The sequence below is a fragment of the Nothoprocta perdicaria genome, unplaced genomic scaffold (assembly GCF_003342845.1).
Source record: "Nothoprocta perdicaria isolate Ctin4 unplaced genomic scaffold, notPer1 scaffold_171, whole genome shotgun sequence".
In the NCBI taxonomy this organism is placed as follows: Eukaryota; Metazoa; Chordata; class Aves; order Tinamiformes; family Tinamidae; genus Nothoprocta; species Nothoprocta perdicaria.
This window is the reverse complement of record NW_020454883.1, coordinates 308,289-328,579: the sequence shown is the minus strand read 5'-3', so window position 1 is coordinate 328,579 and position 20,291 is coordinate 308,289. Positions and strand designations below refer to the sequence as shown.

Genomic DNA, 20,291 nt, shown 5'->3' with positions numbered 1-20,291 from the left:
TCCTAGATATCCATTACAAAACATTATTTTKTTCTGATTGATGCTTCCAGCTCCTGTCAACCTGGCTCTGCTTGTGAATGTAAATGTCAAGCAGCCCTTTCTCCTGCGAGGTCAGCTCAAGGATGCAGGCTTGTTCTATCACACAGWCCCCTTAGGAGATCAGGTATTGACAATAGAACAAAAGCAAACTAAATATATATAAAAAATGTATAATGCTATGTGATAATATGATTATATGTATTTTTTTAAACCAGGTAGAAAATATGAGCACCAGTTGAGACAATAAATTAGGAAAAACAGGCAAGCATTATGATTAAGATATAAAATGAACAATTTATACTTACCAGATTATCAGTTTCTGGATCTTCACAGAAAAACGGTTTTCCTTCTTTCTCCTGTTTCCTTACAAAATTTTCAATATCTACATCAAAACTAGCAGAAGTTGTACCTTCTGAACCTTGTGTAGATTGTTCACATTTTTCAAATAATAATGCTAATAAGGGAAATAGTGGGTGCCTAGGAAAAAGAGTTAAAATATATAAGTATTTATCTTACACATACACAACTTAAGTATCTACCTCATGCAAGCTAATAATCATTTGTGCAAGAAACTGAAACATATAACACAAGTGCTTATAACAAAAGTTTGAGGTTTTTTTTTTTATTTCCATTTCAATCTAGATACAAGCAAAGCAGCAAAATATATTGAAATAAACAGAACAAATTACAAACTATGCATATTGCTTTATTAACTGCAATTAAGTAGCAGGATATACATTAATACAATGCATTAAAAATGGGGATACCAGTTACCAATGGGATCAATGCAGATTTAAATGATCAAACCTGATAAAATTCACTTATTCTTCAGTGTAAGTCTTTCTTACATACCACAAAATGCCTTATAGACTGATTAAACTGAGAACAGTAGATAAGCTATTCTTGGTGGCCTCCCCTGCAATCATTCAGGTTGGCTCAGAGCAGAACTAGGACTTTGTTATCCACTTATTTGGAGACTTGTGCTAGGTCTTTTGCTTCATTTTTCATGTGCTCACCGGCAGCAATTACAATTGTATAAAGCAATGAAAGTGAAAGAACACTGAAACCTCATCAAAACTGCACTTAGTGCTCAGCACAGCACTTAACACAGGAAGATTTTAGTTCTTTTTTTTTGTTTGGTTGGTTTTACATCAACATTTAATCCAGCTTGAGCTAACTACTGGGCAATTGCAATCCCAAAGAACAGGGAGTAAAGATTGATAATCACAATAAAAATTAAAGTGAGATTAAAGATAAAAACTGCAGTATGAAAAACTGTGATCATAGTTCAACAGCTTGAATAACTTGCTAAACTGCACTTGATCCTTAAACGATCTTATCCTTATCTTTAGAATAACCTTGATACTGTGCTGAAGTATAAGGAACCCCAACAACAAGGGAAAGTTTTACTTGGGTACAGACTGATAATGAAACTAAGTTGATCTGATTCTTTCCTTGTAAACTACAGAGCCATATAACCAAGAGAGCATCTGATTTTCATCTGCCTACTGAAAAAAAACCCAAAAAACAAACTCTACCCTTCAAAAGACAGAACACAAGTCCATTACTACCTGTAAATAGCCTGCTTGTCTGCATCCATTGGAGTCTGAGATTCTACAGGGGCAGGACTCACCCCTTCTGCATCAGTTTCAGAGCAGTTTGGATCTTGTTCAGTTTTTAATTCTGTTACTACTTGCATCTGTAGATAAAGTAGGGTAAGTTATTAGTAAAACTGTATGCTTGACGTAAAATAACTGTAGTGTTTTCTAAGGAAAGGGCAACGCAAAAGGCTACCAAATTGCCAGAAGGTTGGTATGACTTGGCAGTTGCACAAAACGCATAAGCAGTAACAAAAACCCTCTTTTAATCTTTGACACTTCTTAATGGRTAAAGGTCACTTCAAGTTTCAGCACTCAGCTTTAAAGTGGGAATGACAGGTATCAGTGAATGGTTAAAACATTTTGTCTCTCAAGTGGCTATTTTTGGAAAGGGCTACAGTACATTGCTCCAAAAAATTATGAGGATGCCTGCATACAAGGAAAACTACTGGAGGGAAAGCTTCTACTCCAAGTTTTCCTTCTCATTCCTTACAGAACATTACAGCATGATACTGAAGCGACTGGATTGAAACTAGCTTTTCTTGTCTGTTAAAATGCCTACTTTCTTAGAGGAGCAAAATATTCTATGTCTTACCAATCTTTCAATGATCAGGAACATAACTTCCACTGAGCTTTAGCATTCAAACTTACATACTGAGGTAACAAGTTAGGGATATCAAGCTATGGGAGAAAACAGCAATAATTACATCTACAAATCCATTTAACAAAAACATTTATGCAATTTGTGAGGAAACAAAATCTAAGTAACTGCCTTTAAAAAGTATTTCTTATATACGCAARCTTATCTAAATGTAATTCACATAATTCATACATAACAAATTTAATTGCCTCATGTAAAAGATGTCAGATTAAAACAATAAATCTGCATGTGAGCGAACAACTAGTCTGGATTGCTGGCCTGCAAATAGGTGGAACTGCAATATTAAGGTCGAAAAAAAGCAATGGGAATATCAATAATTCCTTGGGGGAAAAAAACATTAAAACATAAATATTTTTTAAATATTACTGAAAAATAATATGAAGCCCTATTAAACGTCTGTAATTGCACAGTCACATTGACAGTGCTGAAGAAAGCCTCATATTAATATTGTTTATCATATTGAACTCAACCACAGTCRAAGTTCCACATAATTTTTCCCACTTGACGCCTCCCTGCCCCTCTTCTGAGGGAGAAGATGCCTTTTGCCTTCCTCTTTCGGCTTCCTCCTCTCCCCTGCTCCTGTGCATGTAAAGTCCCACTCTCTTCCACTGCTTGTCTACCAGATGGATGGATCTCTCTTTTCCCACCCAGACCTATTTGAGAGCACACGAGCTGCCCACTGCAGTTATTCCCACAGAGCCACCGCCGCTCCCAAGTGCATCCCAAATTGCGCASGGTGCCTGGGAATGCACTGGAGGTGCTTTTATAAGGCTTGGCAATTGGATTTTCCATCACTTCCAATTAGTATTTTTTAGACTCAAAGGTATCTTAAGGGACTCGGCCCCTGAGCATCACAGTTTCCCTTCAAAACAAAGCGAACAAAGGCAAATCCTTAGTCTTCTCCCCTTTGACCACTGGCTATATCCATACAGAGGCAATTCTCACCTACTGTAAGGTGAGTTTGGATCGGAAAGGAGAAGCTCTTCTACATGTCACTGTGAAGGCGGATTTAGCACCTTCAGAAATGAGCTGAGTGTAGAGCAGGCCTTGCCTCCCTGCTCGTCCCCTGAAATACATCATGTCACCTCTCAGGACCTCTCAGCTCCTCTAGAGAGGAGCTGGCCTCCAAAACCTTCCTGAGCATCTGATCCTGACAGATCTGCCCCTACTTCTACACAGTGTAAGCAAAAAAAATCTACACTATCGCAGCAAGGGCCTGAGGGAATCGGGAGCCTTGTGCTTTATTACCTGACAGGGGCGAGCCACCTTCTAGCTAAACAGCAAAGTAAATGACAAAGTATCCAGGCCAGCAGAGCATCCCGCTTTGCAAGGCGCTTCCTCAGCGAGCGCCGCTGGTTTTTATGCCAGAGTGCTCGCAGAAAAGCTGTAAGCAGTGAACTCACTGCTTGGCTAAGGAGAGGAAGGAGGGGCAAAACAAAAGGGGATGACTCATGTCATGCCATACATCTGCAGAGCATGAAGGTGGAGGCGATCTTGCTGCGAGGAAATAGCTCGCTTAAAACTGCAAGCTGTTTCTTGAGGGGCCTCTCCAAAATGCAGAAGCAGCAGGCACCAAATTACCTGCCTATGTGGGTCACTGTGAGCTCAGCTGTAAAAGAAATGGGAAGAAAACGCTCTCCCCAACTTGCTCTTTGCAAAAGCACCTATTACCGTAGCATGGTAGAGGAAAGCATGTAGTTCGTGGGAAATAAAGCAAAAATTTAAGGTAGGTGAGAGAAGAGCAACAAATTACAATTCATTAAAAAAAAAGCTGCAAACAGACATACAAAAATAGGTAAATCCCGACTGATGTCARACAAACATCTGCTTATGAGAGATGGAAAAAGTTGCTTTTTTTCCTTCTGAGTGTTCACCACTGTTGCCATCTGCTGACAGAAGTACTTGTATTTACGGCTTTGTGCTGACACATAACAACACAAAAACAGATCTTTAGAGCACAGTGCAGGGTATGACTTGCCTACAGCTAATACTATTTTAATTTAGTAACTCAAATTGTTGCAATATGCAGACTGTTGTACAAAAAAAGAAAAACAGTATCGTGACCAGACACATCTGAAAAAGTATGTTTTATTATTCTAGCTGTTTAGCTCCTTGTAACAGAAATAAARGCATGAAAGATCACTGACCAATGTTTTAATTCCAATTATTACTTTTGTTTTGGTTCTTGAATGAAGTATTTTACCASCCTTGAGTCTGCAGCATGACTGTAGCAGCTTACATGAGGTTGTTGCCATGTAATTCTAGATAACTAAATTTATACTTCACTTGCTGAGGACCAACATGCCTATCACTGCTTAAATGTCACTCCGAATACAGAAGCACAGGAGTCCATATAAAAAATATTATGAAGAACCATTTAACTTCCCTAAAATTGGAGCATTACAGCATGGGAGAAATCATCTGGGGCAGCTTCAGAAGAAAAACTCCTCGTGTAGCAATTTTCCAAAAGTTAAGCAAAGTTATGCAAGGCCTAGCTAAACCTTTAACACAAGTGTCCAGGTATTACATGTTAGTCTGTGACTTTAAAAATCTTGTTTTTAAAACCAACATGAGATACTTAAATAATGCCAAAGCAGGCACCAAAGAAAAATCACTACATCTTCCTCTCACTTAATTGTATTGATTCAGAGAGAAGGAAAAAAGAGACTTACCTGTTGTCCATCCTGATAGTTGTCTATACTTAATGTCTGTGTTGCCATCATGGTTAGCAAAATGCTAATTATGTCAAATCATCATAAATGAGGACAAATACACTAAAAAAAAAAAAGTCAGTTACAAAACTTACTTAAAACTCAGCTTTAAAAGATGAAAAATTACTAAGATTTAAGCACAAAAATATCAATTAGCTTATTGACAATGTAATAGTTACGTGCATTTTCTTCAGAAAATGCCATGTTGGAAATCACGGAAAGTTAATCAATAAAGATTTCATTGTACTCATTCACATTTTGACTCAATATTTTTACTGTAAGAATGAGGTTACACTCAGAAACTTCAGGTAAACATTTATTTTTGCACTACTTCAACTAACTTACTGTAAAGCCATATATAAAACACCAAAAAAAACTAAGATTTACCTTTCTGTGTTTTGAAAAGGCTAACTGTATGCTGAACATTACAATAACTGAAACAATTATTGTCTAAAACTGGCACTCTAAAACTGTACAGAAATACTCTATATACTTATGACTATTAATCCTATAKACTCAAATGCTTGAAATTACCCTTCAGAAATCGAAGTCCCATATCATTTCTGAAATCTGACATTTATTATCTAAGCCATATAGGCACCAGTGAAGAATGGAACAATACCTAACAACCTTTAAACTTAGCCTATATGAATACATAATTTAAAAAATGACTTAGGGACTCAGAAGTCTCATTTTTATAGATATTTGAAGCTTTCCAAATATTAATTCTAGTGGTATTTGTGATACAAACAGTTTATGTATGCCATTTCCTCTGCACATTAGCTGCAGTTCAAGACTTACATTAAATATCTTTTCAAGACAAAAAAAAGAATTAGTGTAACATTACCATTAAATAAAGTTTATCCATCAAACTAACAAAAGTTTATCCATCAAACTAACAATTTACATTTTGTTTTCTTGGCAGGTTATCAGGCATTACAACCCGAATTGCATAATACATTAAGCCATTATTGCTAAATATTATCACAGCATTCAATTTCCCTTGACAAGTAGGAGTCCTAAAGCTCTAGCCATTATAAAAATATACATTTTWTAKATATATATATATTTAAAAAACAGGCCAGAGTTCATGTCTTGTAAAGGACTGCATCTAGGACTTCCTTCCAGATTTTCTGCACATTTCCACCTGTATCAGTAACACACAATTGGGTACTAGAATTTTMACCAGCTAAAGATCAGACTCTAAAACTACTTTTTTTGTAATGGGTTTAATCACTACAAAATGATGTTTCCATTGTTTTCAAATGACRTCCTTTCCCCCTTGTTCACAACCTTGCTGTATGCAACACAATTGTGGTTGCGCGTGACCATTTTGAAGGGCAATTTTTACATTCTGGGCATTTTTCCCTACAGATTAGAACAGTCTCAAGTAAAATGTTTCATTTGGGAAACACAACATCAGACTTCAAGATTCACTTCTCTGTTTACTTGGCAGTTTTGGGCACACAGACAAACCACAACCTCAGGACAAACCTTGAGCCCTACTTTAGGCAGAACTGTTAAAAACGGGTTTCCTACGGGTAACTGCAACACCCCGTTTTCSTAGTTTGAAGATCAAAGCACTTCATCATAACCATGTAACTGGCTCCCTTTACACTCCGCTCATTGTGTTTTACTCACTAATTCCTTAATGCAGTGGCTGCTCTTTGGGAGTCTATGGCACCTGATGCGAGCAGAGGTACCTTGGGAAACACCCGTATGAACAGACAGAGCAGATCTTGGTCCTGGCCCTGGACTAGGTGCTTGCACAGCCTCTATCTGTGGACAACAYGCACCTTTAAGTAACTGCAGCTCTTTAGAGATAGAAAGATACGCTGCAAGATTCTTCTAATAGCTTTAGCAGACGGATTTTCTAGTTCTATTGCAGTGGCAATAAATATCTYGTTAGAACGGAGTACTTGGCAATGTTTTCATTCAAAATGGCATAAGTCTCCTAAGAACAGCCTGGCAGAAATTGCACCTTCACAAGCCAAAACCATCACATGGAAACACGGCGAGATTCTGGAGTTTGAGTCTATTTTTAGCGTACATCAACATAAAACACCAATATGCGAGTTAAAGCACCTCCCATCATTTTTTTTTTTTAATCTATTTTTTTCCCACAAACTAGAGGTGAGAAAGACACTAACATCCTTTCTGTCCTGCAGCTTTACTAGTCTTTCTGGATTTCCCCATGATACACACTTAGTTATGTTATCACTAAGGCACCAGAAAAACACTGACAGAGCTGATGAAGTCTAAAACCTGCTCTAATACTTAAGCTCATGTCAACACGGGCATAAACAATAACTTTTCATACTTTTATACAAGTATTACTCCTTAGACTACTTCAACAGCTTCCCAGGAACAGACCCCCCTCTTCCCCCGAGAGGCAAAGGGGATTTCACAATCCTTATATTTTCTTTGGAAAAGATGAGGCTCCTTTCAATTCACCTAAGGCAGATGAGTAACCTTTCTTGCATTTCATACTTCCAGTAACATTTTGTCTTTAGCACACATTCCTCTTTCCCAACTACATGACTTACAGTTTCCTTTCTACTGTGTCTGCTTTCTAAAATCTCAAATTATACAGTAAATAACTTACAGTAAATTCTAATTCTACTGCTAAAAGGAAAAAAAAAATCAAAAAACAAAAACTATGAAATATCTCAGTAACCATCTGATCTGGTCTCCCAAATGCTGCTCTATGATTTTGCTTAGCTTAACTAGGCTCCCAGTTCAGCCAGAGAAACACACTTTYGTTATTCAGGTTTACTCAGGGTTTAATTTTTTGTTTCCTAATTTCTTTTTTTTTTTTTTTTTGCCAAAACTGAACTTTACATCACATTCATTACATACAAATATATAAGCTTTATTCTACTTCCAGATTTGATGCAGTTGTCATTAATATTAATGAGAAATCAATTAAAAGACTGATCACTGAAGGACTCTGCAGAAAAATAGGCAAATTCAATCAACACTTGCTCCTTGTATACATTTTCCTCTCAAAACAAAGGGCAATCAAGATGTTCTCACCTTGCACAAACACTGCAAGGGGAAAAAAACAGTAAAATACAAAATGAAAAGAATTATAAAAGCAGAAACTTCTTAAGTGAGCCTTCACCTATTTTCTAGAGATTTAGCTAAAAAATACTTGTTTAAGCTAAAATCCAAACACAGTAAATGAAATGAAATACAATACATGAATGTCATTTATGGTTTTACTATTGCACTATGAAACCAAAAATAACAAGAAACATTTCAAAGTTCTTGCTACGTTTGTCTTGGTTTTATAACTTGAATCCCACTGTGAAATGTATTTGCTGAAGGTCCCTGCTGAGCTTGAAGGGCTTTCATAGACTCCACTGAACTGTCACTCAGTATCTGTTCCTACATCAGTAYCGTTTTTCTTTGAAACTCACAGAACTTACTGATTTCTCCACTAAAAGAAAAAAAATAGGGTAGACATAAATTTTCTTGCTGATAGAAGCATATAGATCTCATGCCTATAGACCTCAATCATTCAACGTTAACGTTTAAAATCAGCATTTGCCACAACAGCAAAGCCCAAGTATCTTGCAAAAACCAGCTTTCCTCTTTCCCAAAAGGCAATGATATTTCCTTATGTGATACCAGAAGTACAAACCAAACTATCATCATGGTTAARAAACATTTGGACTTGTCAAAAAAAAATAAAGTAACAAGAAAAACAGTATATGTTATTTAGTGATTATTTTAGAGGTTTAAGAAGTTCATCTCAAAAGGCTATTAAAGAAATTGTAGCTGGGACAAAGATGGAAGTTCTTAGTCAGAAATGACTGGGAAGAGGTAAAGAGTTTAAGCATGGTCTCTTTAGAGTAACCTAAAGTTCATAGATCTGTGAAATAATATTAGTGGCACAAAGAACAGCATAAAGATATAGAAGCACCAAGATCTGATGGTAACAGATTTAAACTGCTGCTGATGACCCTTCTAGCAAGATTCCCGTACAGAAGAGACATTCCACCTTTGGACACCTCCCACCCCACCCCAGGCCATACAAAGGAACAGGTGAACAATTAATTTTGAGCTACATCTACAGATGATTTCACCTGAAAGGGCTTTAGCCCTGTCCACAATAGCCAGAATAGCCTTTATTTCCCATAAAAGCTTTACTTCTCACTTACAATTACAGGTGAAGGAGATTATGAGCAAGATAGCGACTGATGAGACTTAGTGAAGACAACTGCTGCAAATCAAGAACAAACTGAGCTAACCACATGCTTCAGCTCAGGCAATTAACCGAGGAATCACTTTTTGTTGACTAAAGAGGAAAAAATCTAGTTTTAGTGACAGAGTAGGCTAGAAATGAAGCAAAAATGATGGAAAATGCAGGTATTCATCAGCTTCTGTCATCCAAGTGGGGACAGGGCACGCGGGCCCAGCGAGCGACGCCGCTGCAGCCGCTCTCGCGGCCAGATGTTGATCCCCCCCACCAGAGGCCAGATGTTGATCCCCCCCACCAGAGCTAGTTATTTCCACAGCTCCACCCCGAGCTCGCAGGAACATGAGAGCCTCTCCTGGTCCCTGTTACACAGGGCCGGCACTATGTAACCCCCTACTCAACCCCCCGTTGGAGGTGGCTCTGATGTAAAGCAGCTGACGTTGTCTGAAGCACACTGCACTCGCACAACCCCTGCTCTTGGCTGACCTATTCGTGTGGTAATTTCGGGCTCACGCATGGCGATTATCAGCTCACAGCAGGACCATCTTTAACCAGAACAGCCAGAGCCAACACTCTGTGGCTTAAGGTATCTGCAGTAGGCCTAAGCACACAGGATTGCTGGACAGCCTTGCTTTAAAAATTCCAATTATTCTTCCTAAGAGAAACCGAGAGCAGAAGGAAAACAGCGCACTTGTGTTGCATTCAAAGAGTCACAAATAACAAAAACAACCTGAGGCTGACTGCATCAGCCAGCTTCATGCAGAACAAAATTAACTCTCATTGTATTTATTTTGTCAACAAGGCATGAGGAAAATCCAAGGCAATGTTTAAGGTCACATAAACTGGAAGCCAACACATGGAAGCCAATTGCATTCAGAAACTTCACTGACATCTGTGGCAAAAGAATTCACATAAGCACTATGTTCTGCAAAACAAAGTAAAAGGAGAAAAAAAAAACAAGCTTTTAATAAAAGGACAAACTTGTCAGATGCAGTAGAAATAAGAAGCTAAATTAAAGGGAGTAATCATAATCCGAATTAAGGAAACTTTGTACAAGTTAAGAGTTATCTAAGTTTTCCTTAAAAAAACTTAAAAAAGATTAACTTSAAAAAGACTAAAGGTGAGCTGAAACATGTACACAAAGTCATTATTTAATGTACATCACTCCTCACTTGGTCTACTTACTCCTTCATAATTAAAAGCAAAGGGACCACCCAGTAATGTTAACATAAGGTGCAAGTAAAGTGTTGGAGTTCAGAAATATCATTTTTAAGATATACAAGCTACAACAGATGTTTGCAAGAGATATAAATAGTTATGCTCCAGGGTATAAACCAACCACTAATTGTCTTCTGGCTGCGAAGAAACTACCCAGCAGACTTGTTAGCACATAATTGTTCCTTATAATCTTTTTCCCTATATACCTTCTTTTGAAGTACTCAGCAGTAACTACTGTTAGAGGAAAAATGGTGCCTGCAGGATTCAGTACGGGCCGTTTGTCCCTTCTTGAGCACCGAYGTTTACTGCACAACAGACATCCTCATATTCACATGCAAGGCAGCACAAGCCTGTTAGACACATGGAAAGTATCTAGAACCTGTTTCACTTTTCATTAAAGCATGTAATGAGGTTTGTTTCCACTGCAGACCGTTTTCTAAAGCAGACAGAATACTGACTGTGAGAAAGCTGCTCACCTCTTTCTTTCAGCTGGTTGAAGAGGCCATTATCTTGTTTTTGCAGAGCAAATTCTACTGATGCACAAGGTAGTGGCCAGAAACCTAAGAAATAACAGAGAGAGATTCAGGAGGAGGCAACAATACAGAACACACTTCCTGAGACTGACTACAACCTAAAAAACCCAAAAGACTTCACTTCATTATGCTCTTCTTCCAAAGTTTAGGTAAACTGACCAGAACAAGGTATTGGTATTTTTAATTACCTCTAACCCTCCATCCCTTGCTATTGTTGGAACTTCCACTTATCTTATTCATTCTCCTCTTTGCCAATGATAAACATGCATGATAAATTCTCCTCTTTGCTGACGCTTGCAAGAGAAGGTCAACAGTTGGACTGCTGACTTGCCCTTTGGTGAATACAGAACCTGTATATTATACTCCATGGCTTACCACCTGCCTGCTTAGATTGCAAAGGCACATCCCCAAGTAAAACTGTAAAACRAAATAACAGCTCAGAAGTGTTTAAAATGAAATCCTTCCATGTAAATAAACAAATATGCAGACAAAAAAGGTCACATTTTRAATTTCAGTCCCCTTCATAACCACACTTTGATAGCAACAACGGAAAGTATTCTATTTATTGATTTGATCAAGTAATGCACTGCTTTGACAAAGCACAAATCCCCACAGAATATAAGGAGGAATGTGAGACATTACTGGTGTCGTGTTCTGACAAGGCAGGTACCACTACAGAATTATTCAATCATTTAAAAAAAATAAAAGTTTTCCAAAAACTATCATTGAAAATTATTTAAAGCTACATTTAATAGTTTGATACCCTAAGGCTACAATCAAGGGTAGTAATGCAAAGATCATGAAAAGGCATTTCGRAAGCACAGCTCCCAGAGAGCACCAAGGAAAGCAGGCAGCCCAAGAGGGGCCATCTGAGCAGACACACAGAGCCACGCTTCCGTCCAGCAAGGTCAGCCGAGGGGAGCTCACAGACACCAGCGCTGCAGAAAGGCCATCTGAAAAGTGCTCAAAGTTCCTGTGTTCCTAGTTTTGCCAAAAGTAAGAATAGAAAGGAAAATAATGCCAAATCAGCATTTTTGAAAGTGGAAATAAGGCCGTTATTTAAAGTCAAAAACCAAAGTTGAGCTACGTGTAGCATTGAAGCATTTTTTGACATGCCCGCAGTAAAACAAACATGTTAAGGGGTATTACACATCAGCAATGTCTCAGGCTGTAAAAGCCTAGGAAGATGCTTTGGGGAGTTATCAGGCAGTATATTGCTTTAATCATTTGTTAGAGATGCAATATTGAGCTGAACGAACCTCAGGCTGCCCTGGTACACCTGTCTTTGAAGCCTCAAGGGCTTCTAGAGGACACGTTAGTTCTTACCGCTTTCTGCCTTACTACTGTCAAAGATTTATAGCCCCAAACAAGGGGCTCTCTCCCTTTTGGAACTTCTACATTCTCTTCTGAAAGGTGACTGTACCTCCTACTGCCTTTTTCATACAGTACTTAACTTCTCTAATGTTGACACTTACTTTCACCTACCTCAGCTTACTGGGCTACTTCAAAACACTTCTTATTTCGTAYCATCTTCTGAACGCTGATCAGTGACAGACAACTAGAGATGATCCATTCCTTGACTGTGCTGAGGCCTCTGCTATAACAAACYACTACATCTTTGCAAACCTGAAAAAAACTTCTTTCCTCCATTCAGAAACAGTTGTAGGAAAGATCCAATAGCGCCCCTGCTGCTAGATCTGACTGCTCAAAATACGTCAGGAGTAAAGAAGAAAACAGCCCTCGCCTACAAAGCCTTCAACTGAAGCTCTGCAAATAGGCTAAATTCCAGGCCTTGCTGCAGGAGATACCAGAGAGGGGCAGAGTGTGAGGTGTGAATGAAATGCAGGTGCACGTGGAAGATGCCACCGAGGAGAGGCTTTGGCTGAGAAGGAACCAGAGGACACTGCAGGAAGGGCACTGCGGTCCTCCAAAAGGCACCTGATACAGCTAACGCTACAATGTCTACCCAAAAGCATTCCAGATGGGACAACAAAGACCTGCAGCTCCACGTCATGCCTTCCCATGCATCCTCACAGGGACAAGAGGCACAGATGGAGATAGCATCTTTACCAAGATGCTACCAAGATAGGTACCAAGATAGGTACGGATGGAGATAGCATCTTTACCAAGGCACTGTGGAGTCCATGCTCGCTATTTTTTTTTCCCATTTTCCTCCTCTTGCAGACAAGCTTTAAAGTCTTATTACCATCACGAAGAAAATACCTAACTATGAAACCATAAGCATAAACCATAAGCAGTGCTTTCTTTGTCATGTGAAAGACGTATTGCAACTTAAGCTTTCACTAAAAAGTAAAATACYTTATTCAGCCAAACTGTAAGGAACCCTCTCTGTTCAGTCATTCTTTCATTTCACATATCAGCTAGTTAAAAAAAAAAAAACCCTTACGCATATGTTTATATATACACAAATATTAGCATACATTAAAAAGTCAAGATAAATGGATATGTTCACAGATTCAAAGAGCAATGAGGAAGCCAYTACAACGTCAGCAGAGATTCATTCTTCCTCTTCTGCAATGGATGCCTATCTCCATCAACCTGCCTACAAAGAGACAGTCAGTAAATCAAGAGATRTAAGTTAATGTGAAGTTGATGCAAATATAGTGAAGTGCATTAACATTGTGCTGAATGGGAAGGTAATTCTTCTTATTCAGCAGCAAGGTGGCTTTCATTTCCTCTATCTTACGTACTTATCAAGTACAGTCATTATTTAGAAAAATCCTTTCAGAACGATGATGCTCAGGAATACTAAACCAGCCTCGAGGAGTTAGACTACTGCACAGAGCTAAATAGTTAATATAGATCAGCTTTGCTGCCAGCTTCCTTAGGAGACAAGCCCTAAGAAAGCCGCAAGCCTGACATTTGTTGCAGTAAAATTAACTTTCTATCACTTTTTTTCCCCTTGGTGATGCAATCAAGTAATTTATACTTGAATAAAAATACGAGGTTAGATTAAAAATGAATTTTATACTTTAAGAAACTGAAAACACAAATCAATAAAAGCCACTGCTAACACTGAATTTCTTCAGTGTACAGACTACATTCATACCTGTCACTAACCTTCCAAYGCCAGTGCAACTTCGGACATACATTAGGCAACAGTGACTGTATGCAGCAAGACCCCTCTGGTGCTATAGGCACYGCTTTATTATTCCACTGATCTTGATCGCCCTTTTTTACAAACCACTCTATTTGATAGCAAGGCATATAAAGTACATTTGTCATAGAGTTTTATTTTCCAAACATCAGCATATCATGTTACAGAGATGGACAAACAACAAATTAGCTCACATGACGATACGAATCCTTCTACTGGTCGGCACTCAGTGAGGAAACTTTGTTTTCGCTATTTGAAGGCAGTTCTGGAAATTCTCCTATTCAGAAGTACTGCACATGGGTGCTATAAAATGCACCACTTCACACTCGGAGCTTGGGTATGCAGTAGTTGCTAAAACAAATATTACAAAAGCATAAGTTGATATAAATTCCTCAAGGCAAAACAATGAGAGCAGAATTAAGGGCATTTGGGTGTTTGTTTTTGTTTTGCTAAACAAACTTCAGCTCCTTAACCTTGCCTATGACCTTCCTGCCTCCATCAGCAGATTTCCTGGGGAGCGGGCATAACCACGGCTTATTAATCTCCAATTTACCATAGGGCTTCTTAACGACATGGATGACATCTGCCAGAGAAAGACCCAGCCTACAGACCAAGGGCCTAAAACCAGCAATCGAGTTGAGGAATCCTATCCCATCTAGCCACAAGGAATGTCACCTCGTGCGCCGGTAGCCGGGCTCCAAGTCACTCGCAGCACAGCAGAGCAAACGCTGAGGTTGTTCCCCTAGCTGGAGAATTAACCCTTCCTCTTGTAACCATCGGAGGATTCTCACATCCAAGAAACCTCCTGCAGCACCTCAGTTTCTCCTGCTCATTTCACACTGTGATCCGATGCTGCTTTATTAACTCCCTAAAGCAGCAATAAGGAATGAAGGGGATGAGAAAGAAATTTGGATTAAAAAGGGAAAACAAAACTTGGGGAAAAGAAAGCTTATTTTTCTAATTGCTCCAAAACTGCTGAGGCATTAGGGCATGAGAGAKTAGAACTATTTCCCATTGCTCCCTCCTTCACTCCCACTATCCACAGAGCAAATGCAGATTCCTTTGGCTATCTTCTCCTGCCACGTCCTCAATACTACAAATGACAGGAGTTTTATGGTTCTTCCTYGTGAACCCCAGAACACAAGTCACGGTTCCTCACACATAACCTGCTTACGGCAGAACGGACAAGTAACATTTTTCCTTCAAGAGCRACCCAAAATACTCCGATCATGACACCTTAGGCCCCAAATCAGAAGTTTCTAATGTGCTGCTATAGTGATAAAAGGACTGTATTATACTAGTAATAAAAACCTACACATAGCGGAGGGGGCACAACAACTGCACAGCTAGAACCCATTCTGGCATCACTTTCCCAATTTCTATTTAATTAGTTTTTCAAATAAAACTTCATAGAACATGTTCCAGATAATAAACGCCTAAACTTCACCCTCCGCATTCTGCCAGCACTCCACGTGGATAAACAACAGGTTTGCATGTGCTAGACACACAGTCCTGATCTCCTGCCATCTAAACCTTCGGAATGTCCACGTGAACATCTATGTGGATCTCTTAGTCCTGGAGGGAGACACTTATTTGCTCCCATCTTGCCAAATCAATCTACCCAAAGCAACACAAAATCCAATTTTGTTCTGGTTTGCATCAACACCCAATAAACTGTGATCAAAATTAATCTGCCTTTGTTTATACTCTGCAGTTATTTTCACGAAGAAGACAACAAATGAGCACCCATCTCCCAGTGCTTTATTGCTATTAAATAATTTACAGGGTTAGCAAATGGCTTGTGTAAGGTATCACTTAACATGCTTATATTCATATTTTTCAGCAGTTTTATTACAGAATTACAGCAATTTCTAATGTTTCTTTCTATGGCAAATTGTCCTAATGACGCCAACGTGCAATTAAAGGAAGAAAGACCAGTTTTAGTTGATTAATAACTGCATTTTAAGTAAGCTTAAAATGCCTAATACCCAAGAAAATCTCTCTACATTTAAACACTTCATCAAGATTAATATGTTCTGTTGTCAATGATTTCATTTTTATGCCCTTCTTGATTTCAGAAATAATAGTTTTTGAATTGACTTTTGAGCCTGTGAATTATCCAGTCATTAACTTGGACTAATCAAATCAACTAAAATGACAAAGTGTCTCTGCTCCTGCACTTCTCCTTTGGTCAAAGATTTTTCCAGCATCATTTTTTTTTCCCTTTCACCCTACAATTTGGTCAAACACAAACTTAATTTTACTGTGATGTTTAGMCCTTAACACAAATAGTTTTCTTCTCCTAAAGCTTTTAAAGTACACAAAAATTCTTCCTTCTCCCTTCTATGTTGTCCAYAGCTACGTGGCAAACAGTAAAACAATGGTGAACAAGAAGCAATCACTTCACTTAGCTCTTGCATGCARTATGTTGTGTTGCACTCTTCTGCTCACGCTGCCATTGAGCCTCATGCTCCCTTATTTCACACAATCCCAGACTGGCTGAGGTTGGAAGGGACCTCTAGAGACCATCCAGTCCAACCCCCTGCTCCAGCAGGGACACCCAGAGCACGGGGCACAGGGCGGCATCCAGGCGGGTTTGGAAGATCTCCAGAGAAGGAGACTCCACAGCCTCCCTGGGCAGCCTGTGCCAGGGCTCTGGCACCCTCACAGGGAAGAAGTTCTTCCTCACATGGAGATGGAGCTGCCTGTGTTGCAGCTTGCACCCATTGCCCCTTGTCCTGTCACTGGCCACCACTGAGAAGAGCTGGGCCCCTTCCTCCTACATTCCCCCTTCATGAACTTAGACATGTGAATCAGATCCCCTCTCAGCCTTCTGATTTCCCTACTTGCTGTCACCGCGATCTTCAGGCTTCTATTCCTCTCTCCTGGTGCTGCTTCCACATGGATGCTCGGCTTGTTCTTGACCTCTCTCACCATCTCTGCTTCCCACCCTTCACTAACTTGGCCAGCACCATCCTTCTCAGGGGCCTTTTGCATTTCCAGCTTCAATAACCATTCCCACCTCACCCCCCTTCTCCACTCCAGCACTGGGGGTAGGGGAGAAGCAGAGTTAAGGACAGGCTATTTAGCATTAGACTTACCCGTCACCTACTTGTGTGTGATGCATCGTGTCTAACTACTTGGTCCAGGCGATGACAGCCCAGGCAGGTGACACGTAAGGACCAGCAGATGGGAAGATACTCACATTGCATGAAATATTTGCCAAATTATATTATGAAACCAGTTTTTCAAGAGTTTTTAATTTGCTAACATTTCTCTAGGAACAGAAATACACAGATCCCCTTGTCTGCAGTCCTAAATTCGACCTCTCAGGCTTGGATACTTTAAATAAACTAATCAAACATTTCTTTCTCTTTTAAATTGTCCCATTTACTTTCTCTTAATGTTAATTTTCAAAATGCTGAATCATTTTAGCCTAAACTTCCCAGCATAACCCCGCTCAAACACATTCATCATGGCAAATTTCAGTATGACTAAGATATAAGCAAATGAAGACAACCTCTGAAAATAAAAAATAACCAAGTAACCCTACTCCTCATATTCCTACTGTCATGGCATAAAGCAGGTCAGGATTTAGGCTGGAGATCTTCCAAACCCGCCTGGATGCCGCCCTGTGCCCCGTGCTCTGGGTGTCCCTGCTGGAGCAGGGGGTTGGACTGGATGATCTCCAGAGGTCCCTTCCAACCTCAACCACCCTGTGATTCTGTGTAATCATAGACTGACCTAGAAGTTTAACATATTAATAGAATATATAAGAGAATATATGTAAAAAGGCAGCACCTACTTTTGTTCCACTATTCTCTAGGCATGTTACACGTATCTAAAGCTCCAATTTCTGTTTTATAAACCCCTCTGCTTTTTTGGAAAATAAATATAAAAGAATCAGACTTTATTTTGCTGTAGAAAGTACTGCTATAACCTTTTCCCTTTGTTCTCTTTACTGTGTAATTGAAAAAAAATAAAGAAAAAAAAAAGAAGTGACATATAAAGTGTGGACAAATTTTGTTTTTAATTTAAAAAATCTTCCCAATTCCAAATACTCCAGCACAGAGCAAACTAAAATTTCCTGGCATAAAAACCTGATCCCTATTTTAGTACACCAGTATTGTGTTGCCGTATTCTACTTTGCTGGCCTGAATTTACTGCCAAGTGCAGGTGACACACATAGTCCCACCAGTATATGAGGTTATGGGGCAGTCATATCATAGCCATTTCTCTCTCATTTTCTAAAATGACCCTTTGACACTTAATATATTTAAACAGCCTTCCTGTCTTAGAGCAAATAGCAGTTTCATACACAGAACATCATGGCCTGGAGTAGTCGCTGTGTTAAAATAACACAAACAGAACCCAAGTGCTTGTAGGAAGGATGACAAGCAAGTGCATGAAGGCAAGCAAGGCTGAAATTTATTTCCACCATTGATTTCCTTTTCATTCTTCAGGAGGACACACGACTGTACKCTCCAAACTGGAGCTGGCGAAACCAGGGACTCCTTTCACCCCCTTCATTCCAACGTGCCCATGCTCCGTTACCAGCACCCTGCTCTTCCCAGCTTCCCGGGTCACTACTTTTATTTTTGGTCCCCACTCCTAGCTGTGTTTGATGAGGCCGGTTTGCCACAGCCATGAAACCACTTCCACGGTGAGAGCACGCTCTGCAGTCACAGATAATGATGAGACTGAATGAAGAAGATGCTAAAATACTCGACTATTTTTGCAGCATTCAGTTATCTTAGGTAAAACTATCTTGGGCCAAGAAACATCTGAAAGCAAGTAAGTGAATTTAAAAGATACATATATATATCTATCTGCAGCTGTTTTCTCGCTCTTGGAAGCCTCCTTTGAGAGGAGCAGTACGTTGCATTGCGCTGTGTACCGTATAAGCCATGGCTAAACGAGTCCCTGAGAGCCTTAGCGTTTGTATAGGATATTTCAGGACACAACTGAAGCTCATGTTTAGAAATCATCACGAAACCTACACTGCAGTTTTCATGGGATACTTTAATCCTACCTGTAAGAAGCGAGGCTGCAGCCACCAGCTGCTGCAAGACAGAGCGCCGCTTGTGCAAGTTTGTCTTTAACATACACACAAAATAATAATTCTTACACCAAAGGAGAGACACTCATGTATTTTRCTGTAAACTCTCACACGCGTGCTTCCTGAAAAGCATTGTTTGGCTTCCCTATCACTAAATAATATCCTGAAAGGCATCCTGGCCTACGTCTCCATTCAGGGAATTAGCAGAGCCGTTCGCACGAGCAGCTCCACTGCCACGGACCTGGTTCTGCGGATCAGCCCCGCTTGGCTGTTAGGAAAGGATTTCCTAGCAGAGTTTTTCTTCTCCAAGAATTTGAAATGCTTCCAAAACACTTTAATTTTGCTGCAGTCACAATCAGAATTACTACGTTACTGCACAGTAATGTATAGATAAGGCAAGGCAGGAAGCAAATTTAGTTCACAAGCAAAAATAAAAGAGGATCTAATAGATACATATCCTTTTTACAAGACTCAAGCACACAGAATTAACATTTATATTCTGTTCATACTATATTTCTTCTTGCTTCACTAAAACTAAGAAGACAGCTTTAAAATGTGACTTTAAAATACAAACGCATTAAAACATGAAGCTAAATCTTTAAAATTTCATCTAGCTTCAGAAATAAACRAATAAGGGCTAGAAGTTATGCCTTTAATATTAAGGAAAACACAAGCAGAGTAACTTTTTACATGCCAAAGCGCGTCTTCCAAAATAAAATAAGAAAAAAAGGAATGAGTAACACTAGCAGACACAGAACTTGAAGAGCCCCTGAATTCCTTATTGGTACATAGGAAACGGCAACGGGATCAATTCCGGCAAGGTGCTTCAGCCAAGCATTTTAACTGCACAGTAAGACCCACTTCAGGYGCATCTCTACCCAGTTCACATCAACAAAAATATGTGCCCCTCCACCTCCAAATCCCTCAGCAGATCAAGGAGAATGAGCGAGTGAATGTCTCAGTGCAGTGGAACACCCTCGGAAAGGCACCGTGCTTATCCTGCGGGTGAAGCCAAGSGGGTTATGCCTCCAGCCTGCCACATAACTGAAGCTCATGTTTAGAAATCATCACGAAACCTACACTGCAGTTTTCATGGGATACTTTAATCCTAAACTGACAAGAAAATCTGTTACACATCTGTAGCAGCCTC

The 20,291-nt window shown here is 39.5% G+C and overlaps 1 protein-coding gene across 5 annotated transcripts in view; it reads right to left on the bottom strand.

Moving 5' to 3' along the window:
* Positions 1-14,395, bottom strand: part of PKNOX1 (PBX/knotted 1 homeobox 1) — a 30,490-nt gene extending 16,095 nt beyond the window's left edge. Inside the window, exons 1-5 of one of the 5 annotated variants that reach the window (XM_026036164.1) lie at positions 14,277-14,395; positions 10,908-10,991; positions 4,971-5,072; positions 1,611-1,738; positions 345-516 (exon numbers count right to left, since the gene is read on the bottom strand). In XM_026036164.1, the coding sequence (XP_025891949.1) occupies positions 345-516; positions 1,611-1,738; positions 4,971-5,021 (351 nt within the window). In that variant the 5' untranslated portion in view covers positions 5,022-5,072; positions 10,908-10,991; positions 14,277-14,395. Of the gene's footprint in view, positions 1-344; positions 517-1,610; positions 1,739-2,232; positions 2,409-4,970; positions 5,073-8,045; positions 8,058-8,937; positions 8,999-9,100; positions 9,138-10,907; positions 10,992-14,276 lie in introns of those variants that run through there. The other 4 variants (XM_026036167.1, XM_026036165.1, XM_026036166.1 and 1 more) reach the window with 4 other exon arrangements.
* Positions 14,396-20,291: the final 5,896 nt, after the last annotated feature.